The sequence below is a fragment of the Ranitomeya variabilis genome, chromosome 6, assembly GCF_051348905.1.
Source record: "Ranitomeya variabilis isolate aRanVar5 chromosome 6, aRanVar5.hap1, whole genome shotgun sequence".
Classification (NCBI taxonomy): Eukaryota; Metazoa; Chordata; class Amphibia; order Anura; family Dendrobatidae; genus Ranitomeya; species Ranitomeya variabilis.
Genome location: NC_135237.1, coordinates 543568443 through 543587553, shown reverse-complemented (window position 1 = coordinate 543587553; position 19111 = coordinate 543568443). Strand labels below are relative to the sequence as shown.

Here is a 19111-nt window from a genome sequence, read left to right as displayed (position 1 = left end):
CTGGAGAATCCCGACGACGATTCACAAGTCTGCAGTCAGAAATGAGCCCCAAGCCTGGCAACCGCTTTTAAAAAAACAAAACCTTTCAAATAATAAATGGGCCCCAATATTTTTATCGGACATTGTTTAGTAGTCGATGCCACCTTCGCCTAACAGGTAATGCCCATACATGTATACTGTACACACCGAGGCGCAAGTAAGTGTCAGTGCTTCCATCTAAATTAGCACCTGTCGGCTCATTTTCACCTGTTACGGCCTTCGACATCGCATGGAATAAACATGCGACACTATTTTGGCAGCATTGCCGTCGTCTATTGTTCTCCGTGACTTAACTGTTCCGTTCATAGATAGACGCTGCTGTCCTGCTGCCAAAGACAAAAGGTGTGGAGCAAGAACGCACAACAGCCGCCCTTTATTTTGTGTTAGAAGTGGAAACAGATGTGGTATGAGCAGAGCTAAACACTGCGCGTTATGTCATCATCAGCCCATTACGTCTGATAGGGACACCGGTGAGTGGTGGTGCCGCCAGGAAGGCGAGGAACCTGGAAATACAAACACGGCCAGAACAATGTGCCAACTACGTAAGGAAGCGCCGAAGCTGACCGGACTCTGCTGGGTCACATATGTGTACGGCAGATCGGGGCGTTCTGATACACCCATGTGGCTCACCCAGTGCACACCCACATTCCAAAAGTCAAAATCTTTGTGAAAAAAACATAAACATCCTATAAAAGTTGGCCCTACAAAGAGGAAGAGTTCAATAGAATCTTATTGCAGTAAGAACATTTTTAGCTAAGAGAGGTGGGCTCCTTTATTAGCCAGAGAGGAGGAACACAGCCACAAAGAGTGGGGGAAGCAGCAGATAGCTGTGCAATACTTATTTTCTCCTGCGGAGGAGCAATAGGGATATTGAACACTTCCTAAGTTTCCTCATCGATAACAGCAGATTGCCGGGAGGGGATCCTATCGATAGATCTGTGATCGGCTTATCCTTGTAGCAAAAATAATTTGCCCCAAAAATAGCAATCCCCTAAGTTTGAGATTTTTGATGTTTCATTGATCTTAACAGTGGGTCAGGCCCAAATGGTTAAGAAAACTAATAAGATTTGCAGCACCCTGATCCTGTAGCTGTGGTGATTGGCCACCAGACTAGGACTACTATTGAGCCATCTTCTATCTGCCGGAACCTCTTCTGATTAGAAGGTCCAGAGAGACCTCATCGTCGTAGCGTGACACGTCAGGCCTATTAATCAGAAGAGATGTTGGGAACCCCAGCAGGTAGTCTTGTTTCTCGACACCATCCTGTCCGGTCTGCTGTTTGGATCTCAAAGGGGTTCTCCATGAATGATCTTTCCCACCTATTCTGGTCTAAGGATCTGATGAAGTTAGACCAGTTTGGCATCCCGCAATCTTCATCAGTTGCAAGGACAATAAGTGGAGTAGCAAACCTCAGTAGTGTCGGTCATTCATCTCAAGTTGCTATGAAATCCAAGTGGCTCCAACTTTATCGTTGTCGTATCCTGCCGGTTGCTTCATCCACCTGCATGTCACATCTGTGTCTCAAGTACGGCCTGGCTGCAGGTCTCCTCGCCTGAATTCGACAGGCTTGTAGACGTATACCAGGCTGTCGAGTTCGGGTCAGTGGATTCGAGGGCAGTTTGTGCATCACAATCCGTACTCAGACCACGAAAAAAGGATGTGAGAAACCGGTCAGTTGACCTCTGGTCGGGATCCTCACCTCTTTCAAAGTGGAGAGAAATTATAAAAAAAAACATTTGTCTCCTTGGAGGACCTATCCAGTCCTGTACTACACAGACATTGTGTGTAATGCTTCATCATGCCAGTGGAGGCGCTGCAGGGAAACACTTACTGCTACATTCCACCACAGATTAAAGCGATCACTGGGGATCACACTCCGGGACCAAACTTATTGTCAAGGAACTTTTCTAAAAAGAAAAAAAATAGCCTGAAGTAGAGAACCGTATTACAGCTCTAGTTTACCTCATCTTCTGGTGCAGAGGACATAACCCAGCGCTGTTCAGATGAGAAATAAATCCAGGACTGGGAGTGAAAGATCAGAGCGTGACCTTCCCAATAATCAATCTATGGTCCAGGGCCTAAGGGCTTGGGGCTGTTTGCTTTCTCAGCAGCTGTATTAATAGTTCTCCATGCGCAGTCTCTGACGTTCTCCAGTAAAGATCCTGACATTGATTATTTTACTTCTATTCTCGTCCTGTGTATACGGAAGAGCGGCAGAATATCCGGCTGCATCCCATGTTCTCAGAGATAGAGCAGAGCTCGCACAGAGAGTAGACCTTGAGAAAAATGGACACATATCATTCGCGATCAGTCCATTTATCCTCAAATACTAATATTAACAACAATAACAAAGACCAATATGGTTCACATAGATTTAGGCTCCGTCGGGGCTAACATCCGAACCCCCCGCAAAACGGGATTCACGCATGTGCTGACGTGGCCATGGACTATAATGATCTGGAGTCACAGGGTGCTCTGTCCGGCCTAATTTACATCCTAATAATAGTCATCTGCGTCTTACTGCCCATCTCAACTGGGTGTCACCAGACTAAAAATGTCCAGTTTCTCTCTTATTTTATTCCAGCTGCTCCCTCGAGTACTCCATTTAAAAAAATAAATAAATAAATCCACCACACTTTTCTAGAAATATGGGCCTATTTAGAGCTAATTGTTTAACACTTTTTCCGAGGGGGCGGTGCTCACAGGCTCCTCATGGGCGTGTCTTTAGGCTACTCTGTATTATTACCATGTGAGAACGGTCCACTTGGCAAAGGTCATAAAAAGCAGCATTAGCTAAAAAAAAGGCTCATATCTCTGGAGCAGAATGGTGGATTTTTAAAAAACAAAAAGCGGAATACTCAGATCAATGGGAATAAGAGCCAAAAATGGCCACTTTTGACTCAGTGACAGGTCCTCTTTAAGCCATCACTAAAAAAAAAAATGGTGTTTTTCTAACTCTTTCGAATTTTATTTTAGCAGAACATCTACAACTTCCATGCTCATCATAAGGTCCGCACCGTCATTCCTTTTGACTTAAATAGTCATATTTGTAATGCCGATATTCCTTGATTTCGGGGTAGCTATTCTGGTATTAGGGTGAATTGTAGAAATTGGCTTTTCCATCTATATTATTCGTAAAATAAAACCCTTTAAGAGCAGAAGTGATTGAGAGAAGGTCCTATTGTATCGAGAGATACCAAAATAACAGGTGAAGTAGTATTTCGATTGGCGCTTGTTACCCACCATTTACAGGCGGCAATCACATGCAATGACTGTTACGATGACCGTACAATATGGAAGGTAGCCACTCTATAAGTTAGTCAACCCTTTAACAAGCCTTGCCATACGACTGGATACTCAGCCAAACTAAAGGTCTTTTCTGAACAGAAAATGCCTCCATCTTGTGGGCAGCTGTTTTGGGATCTGGCCTCTCGTCGGTGCAGAATAGGGCACTGGTTGACTGGGTGAGAATCTAATATGTTTACCTTTTTTTCCCCATTGGGCAAGTTTCCTTACACCAGCTTTCAGTCTCACAAAGGAAAAATAGAACATTTATATCCTGTAGACATCTCGATAAGACCCTAGAAATCTGCTAAGTACGTTGTTCCCTATAACAGGAGGCTTCCGTCACTACACTAAGCCTCGGCTATTTACGAAGAAGAATGAAGACTATGCAGACACTTGCCGTAAACCTTCTCCACTGAACTTTCAACATATTTTCTTTAGTCTTTTCTGCTTCCTCAGGTTAATCCTCTTAAGGTTCTTAGGGAGGAATCTGTGCCTATTTTGCTAATTTTCTTGTCAAAACAGCAGTGTTATTTCCTAAGTCGGGGATGAAAAGAGCGGGTGGGCGGCCCAACTTCCTCTGCCCGGTCATGTCTAGATAATAGACGCCAAAGGTGGAAAGTATCGGTGGAGCATCACCTACCGTACCTGCTATAGGTTTGCTAGCATAGGTCGGACGCGTGACGGCGGGTTTACGGATGTGACCTGCTGCGGTGTAACTTTCTGTCTACGTCACTACATTGTCCGGATGATGAATGACGCTTTTGTTGCCATCCTGCGCGGCTTTTCTTACCTCGGCTGCTTTTGTTCTAGGAATGTACACAAGAGCTTCCACCTGTGAAACAATCCTAAGGTGGCGTGCAAGATTGCGTGAAAGCAACTCCGGAAAGGGAACTGTGTCTACACGCTCCTGAATTCAACGCCATGTTCAAGACGCTTCATTGTCTTCTCTCCTTCTGAGGAGGAGAACTGGAACGTCTACTTTGATTTGAGACGCCTCAACCTGGGCCTCCATTCCTATTATTTCGGTTAAACTTCTTTTTTTTTTTTTTTTTTTTTTCCATATCTAATAAAATATATGAAAAATATTGGTCTGGCAAAAAGACACAATCCCACAGGACCCATAATAAATAAAAGATTAGGGTCCAAATATTGACATAGTACAGAATAACACTATCAGTGCATCGAATGGAGCGTGCCACCATTTTTTTTTTACTGGCAATGAGAAGGAAGTGCTGCAAAAACTGCAAGAGAAGGAAGTGCTGCAGATGATATTCCTAGCAGGTTTATGCACAGATTTCCGCATCAGGATACATTAGATGGAAAGTAGATGAGATAGTCACAAATCTGATACACATACGATGTGAAAAATTGGAACGAAATTGACATTTGGTTTGGAAATCCACACGATCGACCCTTGTATACGTCCTAGGGAAAAAGATTTGTGCGGACGTATACTAGAGATGTGAAAAAAATAAAATAAAATAAAACACTCAGACAATGTTACCCCAGATGTCAGTCATTTCCAGGACTTTCTGTAGATGGCAGCAGGAAACATGAAATACTTGAAAATTTTCTGTCCATTCATGCGGTTAAGCAGAATAAACATCTCTATAAATACAGCAGCTCGACAAAATGACAGATGAAAAGACACAAAGATCACAGAGACGGGGAAAATTTGCGCATCCAGTGGTGGTCACTATAGACATACTCTAAGTATGGAAAGATGGTCGACAGCCTCCGAGTCCGTAATCTCTCCAAGAACATAAAAGAGGCGGCAAATGAAGACGCCCTTACTGACCCCTAATAAAGACCCTGTTTTCAGATGGGTCAGTGACGACATCTTCATTATTTAGTACTGACTGATCTAGTTTTTTGTAGATAGAGAAATAGATATGAAAGAGATCAATAGAAATCTCTCCTATCCATCCATTTCATGCAGGTATCTATGCATCGATTAGAGGTGATCTTATACCTATCTGCGCCTTATCTATCATCTATCCTATACACGCCTCTCAGTATGTCTTTGGACTGTAGGAGGAAACCAGAGAACCTGGAGGAAACCCACACAAACACGGGGAGAACATACAAACTCCTTCCAGATGTTGTCCTTGGTGGGATTTGAACCCAGGACTCCAGTGCTGCAAGGCTGCAGTGCTAACCACTGAGCCACCATGCTGCATCCATCTGAACATCCATCCGTCCGTCCATCCATCTACCCATCCATCATTATCCATCCATCCATCCATACATCAATCCATCATTATCCATCCATCCGGACATCCATCCATCCGGACATCCATCCATACATCAATCCATCATTATCCATCCCTCCATCTATACATCCATCCATCCGTACATTCATTCATCTGTACATCCATCCATACATCAATCCATCATTATTCATCCATCCGTACATTCATCCATCTGTACATCCATCCATACATTAATCCATCATGATCCATCCATCTGTACATCCATCCATCCATACATCAATCCATCATGATCCATCCATCCATCCGTACATTCATCCATCCGTACATCCATCCATCCATCCGTACATCCATCCATCTATCTGTACATCCATCCATCCATCCATACATCCGTACATCCATCCATCTATCTGTACATCCATCCATCCATACATCCATCAATCCATCATGATCCATCCATCCGTACATTCATCCATCTGTACATCCATCCATACATCAATCCATCATTATCCATCCATCCATCCATCCATCCATCAGTACATTTATCAATCTATCTGTACATACATTTGTACATCCATCTACCATCCATCAACCTATCCAACCATACACCCATCTACCCATCCATCCATCTACTCATCAATCCACCCAGCCATCCATCATCCATCCACCTACCTATCCGTCATTATCTATCTGTACATCTATCAATCTATCCATAGATCCGCCGTTTATCTAAGTAAGGTGTAAGTTCCTTTAAGTGCGATTTCTTCACCTACCCCACTGCGAGTAGATGACAAGCGAGTCCTAATTGCGGGCACACGGCACGGCACACACTTCATAATCAGCATATTATTATTTTTGCAGCATTATTCTATTCCCGCAGTTGGCGGGTGCAGTGGAGCATGTTGGGGGCTGGTGGTCGGCCCCCGCACGCCTCTGTCTGCGCTGTAACCTCTCACATGTCGCTCTCTATTGTTGATGGAAGTGGCATGATAATGGCAGGTACCTGCAGTCACGACAACCAACGCACCCCAAGGTAGCTCTTTGGAAAGTGTGTGCTTTCTATTTTTAATATGCATTTTTTCCCGCTAATTGCTGAACATCGTTTTCCTCCCTTATTTATAGAATTTCTTCCTTTCACGTTTCCGTGGCTTTCAGAGAATAAACATCTCAGGAAGTAGATAAAACATCGGCCCTGAGCCGCAGCAATGTGTGATCACACAACACACACACACACTGACATTTTGGCTGTGGGATGGATATTATTAACCTTTTACGGTTTGGACAAACTTTTATATATTTTTTTTTTATTCTCATATTTTGGATGTTAAAATTCTCCCCTTCCTTCTCACAGTGTTAAAAGAAAGCATTAATGATGAGGTTATACACATAGCTCTTCAGAATGGAGAGGGGAGAAAGCATTTATGTTCTCAGAGAGGGCAGAGAAAACTGGTTGTGGATAAGAAGGAAAGCACATGAAGAGAAAATATGGGTAACATTTAATTTACATTTCTTTGTTGGGTTAATAGAGAAAATAATCACGTTGTTTTTTTTACGTCATTTTCCAATCAATGTAAATCATCTTTTCACTGTATTGTACGGGTTGTTACGATTACCAGGATACCAATTATCTCTGTTATTTGCTGAACTAAGATGTTTTATTTAAAAAAAGAACATTAAAAATATAATTATTTTAGAAACTTTATAAAAGGAAAAAAAATCTCTTGACTTTTATTTACCCTCTAGAACAAAGGTAAAAAGAAATGCAGTGCTATACAGAGATGTATCTCTATGTACCAGTACAGTCTGCCTGTAATGAAGCAAAATACAGTGCACATTCACGCAGAGAAAATTCTCCTCTCCTGGACAGTGCAGCCTGTGACGCCTAGCTTTTGCTGCTACCTTTAATGATACAGGTTGGGGGTTCAAAACCTGTCAAAATCACACTTCAAGAAAATAAGATGAATGAGTTATCTAAATTAATGTAAGTATGAAGATAGCAGAGAGACATCGGGCCAACGTCAGATTCAGGGGAGGGGTAGGAACTAAGCAAAAATTAACACGTAGTGAAGACTGAAGAAGAAGAGACATCGCACAATGAGTGTAAGTCGGGACATTGCCCTGACTTCCTGGGACATTTTCCCCAAATCGGGACTGTCCCGCTAGGCCCAGGACGGCTGGGAGCTATGGTGTTTGTAATCAGACATCGCACTGCTCTTCTCTTCTGTATGTAATAACTGTAGATGTAGGAGGAAACAGGAGAAAGCTTAGTCATTTTTGCCCCTGTATGACGCCTCCTGCCTAGGATTGGTCAATGTCAGTAAATGCTCCTGGACACTATGCTGACGCCCCCTTGAAAAGAATATATGACCTATAAATCTATAGTTCTTTTATAGGAGCATAAACAATTCAAGCAATCGGTAAAGGGGCTTATACAAATACTTACCCTTTAAATCACCCACTGTCAACCACTGGCCTCAGCAGCTACGTTTCTCAGGGCTGTGGAGTCGGAGTCGGTGTCATGGAAATTGAGGAGTCGGAGGTTTGGCTTACCAACTCCACAGCCCTGGTATGAGGGAGTCGGAGTCGTGGAGTTGGAGTCGGTGTCATGGAAATTGAGGAGTCGGAGTCAGAGGTTTGACTTACCGATTCCACAGCCCTGGTATGAGGGAGTCGGTGTCATGGAAATTGAGGAGTCGGAGGTTTGGCTTACCGACTCCACAGCCCTGGTATGAGGGAGTCGGTGTCATGGAAATTGAGGAGTCAGAGGTTTGACTTACCGATTCCACAGCCCTGGTATGAGGGAGTCGGAGTCGTGGAGTCGGTGTCATGGAAATTGAGGAGTCGGAGGTTTGGCTTACCGACTCCACAGCCCTGGTATGAGGGAGTCGGAGTCATGGAATCGGAGTTGGTGTCATGGAAATTGAGGAGTCGGAGGTTTGGCTTACCGACTCCACAGCCCTGGTATGAGGGAGTCGGAGTCATGGAATTGGGAGTTGGTGTCATGGAAATTGAGGAGTCGGAGGTTTGGCTTACAGACACCACAGCCCTGGTATGAGGGAGTCGGTGTCATGGAAATTGAGGAGTCGGAGTCGGAGGTTTTGGTTACCAACTCCACAGCCCTGGTTCTATGCAAGGTATGTATCCACTTAAAACAGTGATTGGCTGCAGCGGTCAGGTAACTGATGTATGGGATGTCATCACTGATAAAGCCTGGAAGGACAGGAGCAGCAGGTGATTCAAGGGGTAAGTAATTGTATTACCGGACACTGGAATCACGGCACACGTTTCCGCTTGCCTTCACCCTACTGCCCTGTTCAGTTCTCCATTCAACAAAATAAATAGATCCAGCAAAAGAGACATTTTCCAGCAACATTTCACTTCTCCGACATATCAAAAGGTTTCTAAAGTGTTACGCCGCCCCAGTAACCTCATAGTAATATGCAAAGCCATTAGGTTTTCCCGTAGAAGCCGATCCCTCGCCCCATTGAAGAGTTTATCGAAGTTAAATTCACGGCTGAGGGCTTACATGCGAAAAATGAAATGATCACCACCATATTGTAGCTGGCAGGCCTGGTTCATAAACCTCCGCAGGAGAGAGCGCAGGGATCTTTTACATGACGCAGGATCAGACTACACAGGCTTGTTTGTAGTCTGTACCCATGGAAACTCACAGTTCTGCATGGGAGCTGTGTCCACTAAACAGAAGCAGGATTTTTTGAATTGCCTCAACGGTATACAAAAATGGATCAATTCATTTATATTCCTCACCAAAGAAAGGATGCCCAAGACCAAGTCAAGCGTGAAAACCGAGCTACATGAATATATACATAAAAAGAAAAATCTATCTTTCTTACATTGCTTCTTAAGGTCTCGGAGTTGTTCTTCAAACTGGAGGAATTTATCATTTTTCTTCAAATCTTCATCCGTATTCTTTCGCTGTTGGTCTTCGTAGGTTGCTTGTACGAGCTGCCTTAAATCTGGGATCTCCTCGGGGGGGTGTCTCCGGACCTGCAGAGCAGGAAAGTAATTGGATAAAACAGGTGTGATACAAAAAACCCACTCTAATAATGGTGATGATAAATGATGATGGGGTTACACCTCATGTTATCTAACATCAGGAGCCAATAGAGATGAGTGAAACGATTTAGTACTGGAGAACCGACCTCGCGTATTCTCCGATGTGCGTCACATGGCAATAGTGACGATACACCAGGCCGGCTAATCAGAGGGGCCGCGGATGCTGTCAGTAGGAGGCGGTTCTCGGGGATCCCCGTCCAGCACCCACAGAATACTGATCTGACCTGCAAATGTATTTTCTCATCCCTAATAAGATATTTATCGTTTTCATTTCGATCTATCGACAGTTATAAACAGCGGTCAGACCACCACTAACCACCATCCTGTGGATAGGTGATCACTGGACAACCCCTTTAATATCCATCACCTCTCGTATATATCTCATTATTGATCTATCTAATCTGTTTCACACCTGCGTCCTGAAGTCCTGACCGTGTGATGGTAACGCTCAGCATCTGGGGTTATCTCATTACACAATCCTCTATGGTGGATGTGGCACGGCCTCTGCTATTGTCTGTGTGCTTTGGCACATGCAGACATGACGTGTTCCAGTTTAGCTGCTACCGCAAAGCCCATGTTCACATATAATCAATTATGACATGTTCGTTTTAGATCGCAATAAACCCCCAGACCTCAGATCATAGCATGGAATAGCACAATGTGTTTTCATATTAGAGAAGTAGTGTAGCTGACTCGGCGGCGGGAATGCTAGAGGAGAACAGATACACACAAATGTATCAATACTATATTTCTTCATAATAAAGGAGGACACTATAGTTTCTGTGGGGTATTTTATGTAAATTGATCCCTTTTTCAGGCAAGAACAGGTACATTAATACCTTTTATACCTTTTTCTGACACATTAAAAGGTACATTATACACAAATATATCTATACTATATTTCTTCATAATAAAGGAGGGCACTATAGATTCTGGGGGGTATTTTATGTAAATTGATCCCTTTTTCAGGCAAGAACAGGTACATTAATACCTTTTATACCTTTTTCTGACACATGTAAAGGTACATTATACACAAATATATCTATACTATATTTCTTCATAATAAAGGAGGGCACTATAGATTCTGGGGGGTATTTATGTAAATTGATCCCTTTTTCAGGCAAGAAGAGGTACATTAATACCTTTTTCTGACATGTAAAGGTACATTAACAATAAATAAAAGTACATTAGAGTTAGAGTCATATGTGCCATATTTAGGAAAGATGGGCGGCATCTGTGATCATGTACAAAAAACTGGAGAAACATCTAAGCAACTCCCAATGGTTGGGCCAAATTTATAGCATTTTTGGTCCACATATTTAAAAAAAAAAAAAAAAAAAAAAAAAAAAAAAAAAAGGGGGAACATTAAGGCCCCAATAACATACAGTACTGAAGAAAAAGAAAAAAATAGAAAAGAAAAATACTACTTTATTTTCACAGCCACACCTTTTGTTCTCTGGGTCTGGTCTATGTGAGATCATAAGAACAACATAATCTTGTTTCCGACATAGCAGAACTCGACGGCCAGAGAAAAGCACACCGGGTCCGGCATGTGGAAGCCACTTCCTTTTATCTTTACAGAGGAAGGAAGAAAATGTCGGGTCCAATTAATAAACAACCAGAAGCTGCAGGGATTGCATGGAGAGAGCCAGAGGCGCCAGGATGCGCGCTGCTCGTGACTTTGTCCCCGACAAAGAGCAATTCAATTCCATTACCAGTTCGCGGACAGGAGAGCTAATTGGCTCGCTCATTACAACTTATAATTGCCGGCGTTAATTTATCACGCTTGGAAAAACTAAATTATTTTATGACAAGTGGAGAAAATTAAATCACATGCAAGGGAAAAAAAGGGAAAAGCTGAAATCTGTAGAATTAGGCTTTCTACCTTCTGGCGCTGGGTGTACTGTAACGATCAAAGACACGAAATTCATGGGGGGAGATATAGGCGACGCCGGGAAACACTTTGTCTTTCTTTACGCCCTCACTTTATAAGGCTATATATGGTTCCCAATGCTTTTCAGAGAGCATGACAGCTGCTGCCCGCCAAGGTATGCTGTAATATAAAGCAACTGCACCCAACTGCAGAGGCTGCACAAATAGATGGCCATCCATGGTCTCAATGGATGGGGTCCGCCATAGTATCTCATGGAAAGGCAACTCGAGAAGAAAACCCACCTCCTCTATCATGTTCATTAGAATTACTCAGCCTTTTCCAGGGTTAAAATATTGATCACCAAATTGGTGACGGTCCAACACCCGGCATCCCAACCGGTCAGTGACTGGACTATAACATTAGCTTCTGCTGTGGGTTACTGTATGTGGGAACAGATTATGGACACTTACTGTTATGATCCATTTTTTTTTACCTTGTCTGTCTCGTGCTTGTCACCACCCCATTTGTACCATCCGCAGTGGTGAGGCTAGCGCCCTTGCCGGCCAGTGCACTAGCCAGGGCAGTGCGAGGTGAAAGCGAAGGACAAGGATCCTGACGACGGTGGGGGGAAGGATCCGCTTAGGGCATTAGGGGAGTGCAGTGACAGGCTCAGGAGGTGTCCTGTCCATCATTCCCTATCAGTTAGGCCTTCCTCTCCACATTTCTATCCCGTTGTGTGTTTGTAGTGCCGTCCGCTGACTGACCTCCTGGTAGGATCGTGACACTTACTTTCCTCAAAGTTTCCTGTGGGACTTATAGAAATGGAAGAGTGATGTACTTGGCCATCTCAATCAGCCCCATAGACTTTGATCACACGTTCTCACTGTGGTCATGCACTAAGTTGGAGCTCAGACTCTTATTGTAATGATGGGTGGGTATCACCAGGAAATGGACATTTATTACCTACCATTAATTTCCCTAATTAACCATCACCCAGTTTTCTGCCCTATGTGGCCCCCTTTTACTTATATTAGATACCTATACTGTGACATACAGTCATTACGAGATAAAACAAGCATCACGTAGCTCTTCCTAGATCCGGATGATGGATTCACTGCTACTTTGGAATCATCTTTTCTCCAATGATTCTGGTAGAATCCTATGCGCTCCTCAAACATTATGACAGAAGATCCTTCCAATATACAAAAACTCCGGTGGAAAAATTCCACCCAAAACAGCTGCCTGCAGGTTTGTGGAATCATGTTTAAGTGGTTCCAAAAAGCAAAGCAGGATTGGCGATGGTATTGATGGAGTCTCCAAAGATGACGGTTAATCATCTGATGGGTTTCTCCAAGGTGTCCAGGGAAAGACCCAATTATATACCCCACGTTAGGCCTACCAGAATATCGCCAAGGGGCCAGACAGTACCCAAGGAGGGGACATGTCTGCCCAAAATGTTATCTGCTGCCAGATGGCTTTACCAGTACTGAACAAAGCTGAGCAACAAAGCCATAATCCTGCATATGGCCAAGAGTCGTTACGTGAGACAACCTCAGAGAATCTCGTTATGCAGCAAGTAATACGTACCGTACTGTAATTCAAATTAGATATTTCTGTGATGTAATTATGGGAAAAAAATAGAAGCAATGACATAACAAAGTCCTAGCAGGCAGAAAGGAATACACGGAAAGCTTGGCATTCCACTTCTAAGAAAAAGCAGTACAAACACTAAAAGGTTACAGGGAACAGCGAGTAACCCAACACCGGGGGAGAAACCGGCGAGACATGAAATGTGCAGAGAGCCGATTCCCACATATCTGTCAAGCCATTAGATTTCCCTGCAAATGGAAAAATACTGCAAGTAATAAGCTGCAATTCACACCGAACTCAAACTAGCATTAAACTTGTCTCCAGTTTGGCAAATGTTAAGCTTCACTTTCAATAGTTTTATTGAAAAAAATTAATTATTCTATAACCCAAATCTAATAATTTTTGAAGTCACAAAATTTGGAGCTATTCCAATCCAAGTCCCCCTGGTGTATTTTGGAGTATGCCAGTATTTTGGAGCAATTTTTACACCATTTTGATAAACAAGTAAAAACTGGCGTCAAAAGGTTGCAAAAACAGTTCCGAACAGGAAAAAAAAAAAAATATATTTTTTTAACAAATTTTTTTTTGCTGATCACGATAACACCGACATCACTGTTGCAGCTGATCACGGAGTTCAGTGTAGTTTTACCATATACACAGGTAGGACAACTGAGCCCAGGGACCGGCTGCAGAGAACATGTGCAGTGATGTCACGGCTGCGGACTGTCAGTAAAGACCGGCGGCAGCAGAAGCTCAGTTACATTACTCCATATCAGTACGATTTTGGCGATGCCAAACTTGAGTCATGTTCTTTTTTTTTTTTTAGTATTTTATCGGCTGAAAAAAAGTTCTGAACTTCAGGAAAAAACAATATAAAATAGTTTTGTGTCACCATTTTCCTAGACCCATAACTTATTTTTCCGTTGATACAGCTGTATTTTGGCTTGATTTTTTTGTGTGCCAGGCTGTAGTTCTTATTACTGGCATTTTAGAATAACAACAAGGTTTTTGATCATTTTTATTGCGCTTTTTGTTGGAGGTGAGGCTATTGAAAGAAAGGCTATTTTGGCATTCTTTGAAATAATTTTATATATTTTGCTACAACAAACTTTTATGAATGCAGAAATACCAAATAAGCTTTTTTTCTCTTTAATTTAAAAAATATATGTTTTTTTATTATACAAATGTATTGTTTTAGACCTTGAGGGGGCCTTGAGCTGGATCTTGGGTGCCAGCTGTACAACACGCTGTACAACACGCACGCTGTATGGCACGTGCTTCGTACAAACACACATTGCCAAAGGGTCGATATATGTGCAATACATCAAAATGAAAAGTGATAGGTAAAACTCTCCTGCAGTTTTCTGCATACAGCTCCTACAAAGACTAATGGTGGTCATGCACGTTATGGCTGAAAGCTTATTTGGCCAAGATATTCCGGTCAAACCACTACACAAATGTACAAGCAATCCACAGTCCGATACTTCTGATGACGGCTTATCTGTCTTGAAAAAAAAAAAAAGAATCAGGCTTGTTGAAAACCAACATGTCCGATCCTTCTGTCTCCCAACATGTCATGAGGGTAGAGTCAAGAAATTCTAATACACATTAGGTGAAAGGTAGAGATGAGGGAACCGATTTGCAGGACGGTGGTCCATCGGCCAGGTCAGTAATCTACGACCGCTGGACAAAAGGCCTGCGCCTTGTACTATCCAACTCTGGGTCATCGAGATGGTTCCTAATCAGAAGACCCTGCCTACGATGCTCATTTACGAAGAAACCAGGGCTTAATGAAGGACTCTTGTACGGGGCAGCAGAGGGATCTGCTTCTCACCAGCACAACAGGCAGGAGGAGTTATGTAGAGAATTTACTTAAATGCTTGGAATAGTGCACATGCGAGCACATTCCCACCCTTCCTGATGTTTACTCGGCACGACTTTCCCTACAGATCTGTGTCTTGCGGAGAGGAAGCCTTCCTTGGAAGTTCTAAGAATTCGGCTTCTGAACTCTTTTGTATGGAAATAACGCGGACAAATAATGTTCCGCGTCTTCCCATGCAGCCAGAAATAACCGCTGGCTCGGACTGTTGATGTCCTGAGCGACCTATGTGTTTGCCCCCACTGCGGTATGACGATAACACAAAAGAGGTCCCGCTTAGATGATCGCCCTGAAGAGGAAGCAAACGTTTCCTGTTTCCCTGCCAGTCAGGCGATGAGAACGTTTTTTTTCTCGTGAATTTGAACAGATCGTTATGGACATTCAGAACTGACTGCAGATGATGGAGAGAAATGTGCAACCGAAAGCCCCAGGTTTCCTGAAACAAACACGGCACCGTGACTAATAATGTCACAGCTGCACAGTCAGCGCCATGCCGAGGCTCCGGGTCCTTTATACCCAAGTGTCTGCCATAAATTTGCATAAAAACATGACGGCTTAGTTCACTGAGAGGGCAAGGTGGCACAACACCTGGTCTAACCTCGCAAATAACATTTTATTAATCAGCCTCTAAAAGCCCTGTTGTGCCTCTAAAACAGCTCTGACCCATCAAGACCTTGACTCCACGAGAGGCACCAAAATGTTAGCAGCAAAACCGTTAAGTCCTGTAAATTGCTCGGTATGGCCTTCTTGGATTGGATTTGTTTTTCCAGACCTTCCCACAGGTTATTGACCAAACTGAGTTCTGGGTAATTTGGAAACAAGTCATCAGCTTGATCTCGGGGTCATGTTCCTCCACCATTTCTGATCAGTTTAGGGAATACCGCTACTTGGTCTGTACGCGTCACATTCACATCCAGGACTCAAGCTTTCCCAGCATGGGTTTGCCTCATCCACTGTCTCAGTCAGCTTGTATTCTTCCCATCAGCATCCTAGTATCATTGTTTCCCTAGGTAAGTGACGCACACCCAGCCAAGCCATCCACATAGAAAAAAAGCATTGTCCATCACACCAGCTCATCTTCTCCAATGCTTCACGGTCTAGTTCTGCTGCTCCCACCCCCATCGTTAACACTTTGGGCAGTGGACAGGGGTCAGCATGGCCACTCTGACCGACATACAGCATGGCCAGCAGGAACTTTTTCAGAAATTTGCACTACAGTAGCTCTTCTGCAGGACTGCACCAATTGGGCTAGTCTTTGCTCCTGTGGCATATCAATGAGTCCTGGGCGCCCATGTCGGCACTGGTTAAGCTTCCTTTGACTATTTTGGTAGGCATTAAAAATTGCATTGCATAATGGGAACCCTTCACAAGACCTGACTTCTACTGCGAACACCTCACGAGACTTGGCATGTACTCCAAACACCACTGTATAACTGAAGAACACCACACAAGACCTACCATATGCCAAAAACTGTCCACAAGACCTGCCATATACGAGGAGTACCCCACAAAACCTAGCGTATTCAGGGCACACCTCAGAAGACCAGCTACATACTGGAAGCAACCCACAAGACTCCCCGTATACCAAAAACACCTCACAAGACATGCTGTTTACCAAGAAGACACCACAAGACCTGGAGTATACTGGGAACACTCCACAACACCTAACATATTCAGGGAACACCCCAGAAGACCTGCCAGATACTGTGAACACCCCACAAGACCCTTCGTAAAAGATATGCTATAGCACAGTTGTTTAGCCATCATAATTTGACCTTCACAGAGTTGTCAACACCCTCACGCTTTTCCATTTATTGTTTTCAACACTCAACTTCAAGAACTTACTGTAAATTAATTCATTTGATACAGGTGAACAACATCCTGTGGGATGCAATCACAAAGTACATCTAATGGAAACCTAATGTTAGGCTGAAGGAATCCCAAAAATTGGGCAGCCAAGTAGTAATTTTGCTCTTGTCGACTATAAGGTCTAATTCACACAACCATATGGTGCCTGTACTTTTCAGTCTGTGTTATGGCTGCACTTCTCAGTCTGATCGCTACTCTCCTGACTGTAGCCAAGAACCTCGTCTATGCCTATGATGCACTCGCCTCACGTCAGGAGACCTGTGATCGTGGTGGGATTTGCAGCTGTAACTATCGGGGATCCAAAATGCAGATTTTCTTGCCATTTTTGAGCCAAACATAAGAGTGGTTCCAAAAAGGGGCAAATAAGTAACGGTCTTGTCTTTTCAACATTTTCCATGCACCGTCACGTGTATATGCTGGGATGATCAATGCAGAATGTGGAGAATATCGATATCATTGATTGATATTGGTTTCCCACACGATACGTAGAGCGCAGACTCGTCTTAACATTACTACTAGCAGAGGAGTAGTAGACTCGAGGTGGGGTGGGGTGGATTTTAGAATTTTTCTTATCAGCTTTGAAACAGATCAAGAGAACCTATCAGGAAAGACGAGGTTTTCGTAGCGTATCCCTAGTACTTCCCCTCAGTGAGATGAGGACGTCAGATTATTCATGTCTGTACATTCACATGTCTGTATCGCACCACATCCTCACCGAGCGCCGGGGGCGAGATAACCCAACAGACAAACCGTCAAGCCTGGAGGGACGTCCGGGTCACGATTACTCATTTTACTTTTCCCTTTTTGAAATATGGAAAATACATTATATAATAACCTATTTCATCACCCTCATTTTTCAGTTTGTTAAAGATCTTTTTTATCAGTTTATTAGTTATGTGAGGTCCTAAATGGTCACGCTGTGTGGTTATGAAGATGTATCGGCTGCAGGTGATATTAACTGGGCTACTAAGCTGATATATGGTGACTCTGAATTCACCATCGGGAGATGAGAGGTGCTACTGATGTAGCATCTGACGGCCATTGAGCACCCATCCTATTCAGGGACCTGGCAAGACCTGCTGTATACAAGAAACACACCACAAGACTTGCCGTGTACAAAGAACACCACACAAGACCTGCCGTGTACAAGGAACCCCAACATCATGTCTCCTACACAAGGAACCCCCACAAGACCTGCTGTGTACAAGAAACACTCTACAAGAACTGCCATATACAAGGGACACCCCCCCAGACCTGCCATGCATAACAAACACCTCACAAAACCTGCCGTGTACAAAGAACACCCCACAAGACCTGCTGTGTACAAAGAACACCCCACAAGACCTGCCGTGTACAAGGAACACCCCACAAGACCTGCCGTGTACAAGGAACACCCACAAGACCTGCCGTGTACAAAGAACACCCCACAAGACCTGCCGTGTACAAAGAACACCCCACAAGACCTGCCGTGTACAAAGAACACCCCACAAGACCTGCCGTGTACAAGGAACACCCTACAAGACCTGCTGTGTACAAGAAACACCCCACAAGACCTGCCGTGTACAAGGAACACCCACAAGACCTCCCTTGTACAAGGAACACCCCACAAGACCTGCCGTGTACAAAGAACACCCCACAAGACCTGCCGTGTACAAGGAACACCCCACAAGACCTGCCGTGTACAAGGAACACCCCACAAGACCTGCCGTGTACAAGGAACACCTCAATAGACATGCCGTTTTGGAGATCCTAAAAGCCATACATATCTGCAGGTGCGAATTAGTGCACGAGTTGGAGACAACACTAAGTTGTGAACATACCCTTAATGTTATAGTTGTTGGCCATATAATGAATATAGTAAAAGGATCATGGGCGCTATCTAGGAGGAACGTCATAAACTTCACTCCACCAAGCACAACAGAAAAAATCCACCTGGCAACTAGATGACTTGTTCATTTTTCATGACAGCTACAAAGTATATAAAACATATAAGTACTCTCTGCACGTCAATAAGATGGACATGTAATAAATGTACAGCCTGGCACAGCTCCTCCGGACTGACCTCATCGAGGATAGCACCAGGTGAGGCTAGGAAGGGCCGGGTACTGTACACATTAACATGCCCAAACCATCCATCCGAGGGAGGACTTGTTATCACTCGTCACCATGACTCTATGGCATACATATACCGAGGCATTGTGACAATGGCGCAACCCCACTGCTGATCGAGAGTGACGAGATAAAGGGAAGTTCATTATCAGTCCATTACCACCAGTAACAAGTGAG

At 43.7% G+C, this 19111-nt stretch overlaps 1 protein-coding gene across 2 annotated transcripts in view; it reads right to left on the bottom strand.

Moving 5' to 3' along the window:
* Positions 1–19111, bottom strand: part of NSMCE2 (NSE2 SUMO ligase component of SMC5/6 complex) — a 184903-nt gene that overhangs the window by 92625 nt on the left and 73167 nt on the right. For both annotated transcript variants that reach the window (XM_077271215.1, XM_077271216.1), the window contains exon 4: positions 9392–9545. In XM_077271215.1, coding sequence (XP_077127330.1) covers positions 9392–9545 — 154 coding nt within the window. The remainder of the gene's footprint in view (positions 1–9391; positions 9546–19111) is intronic.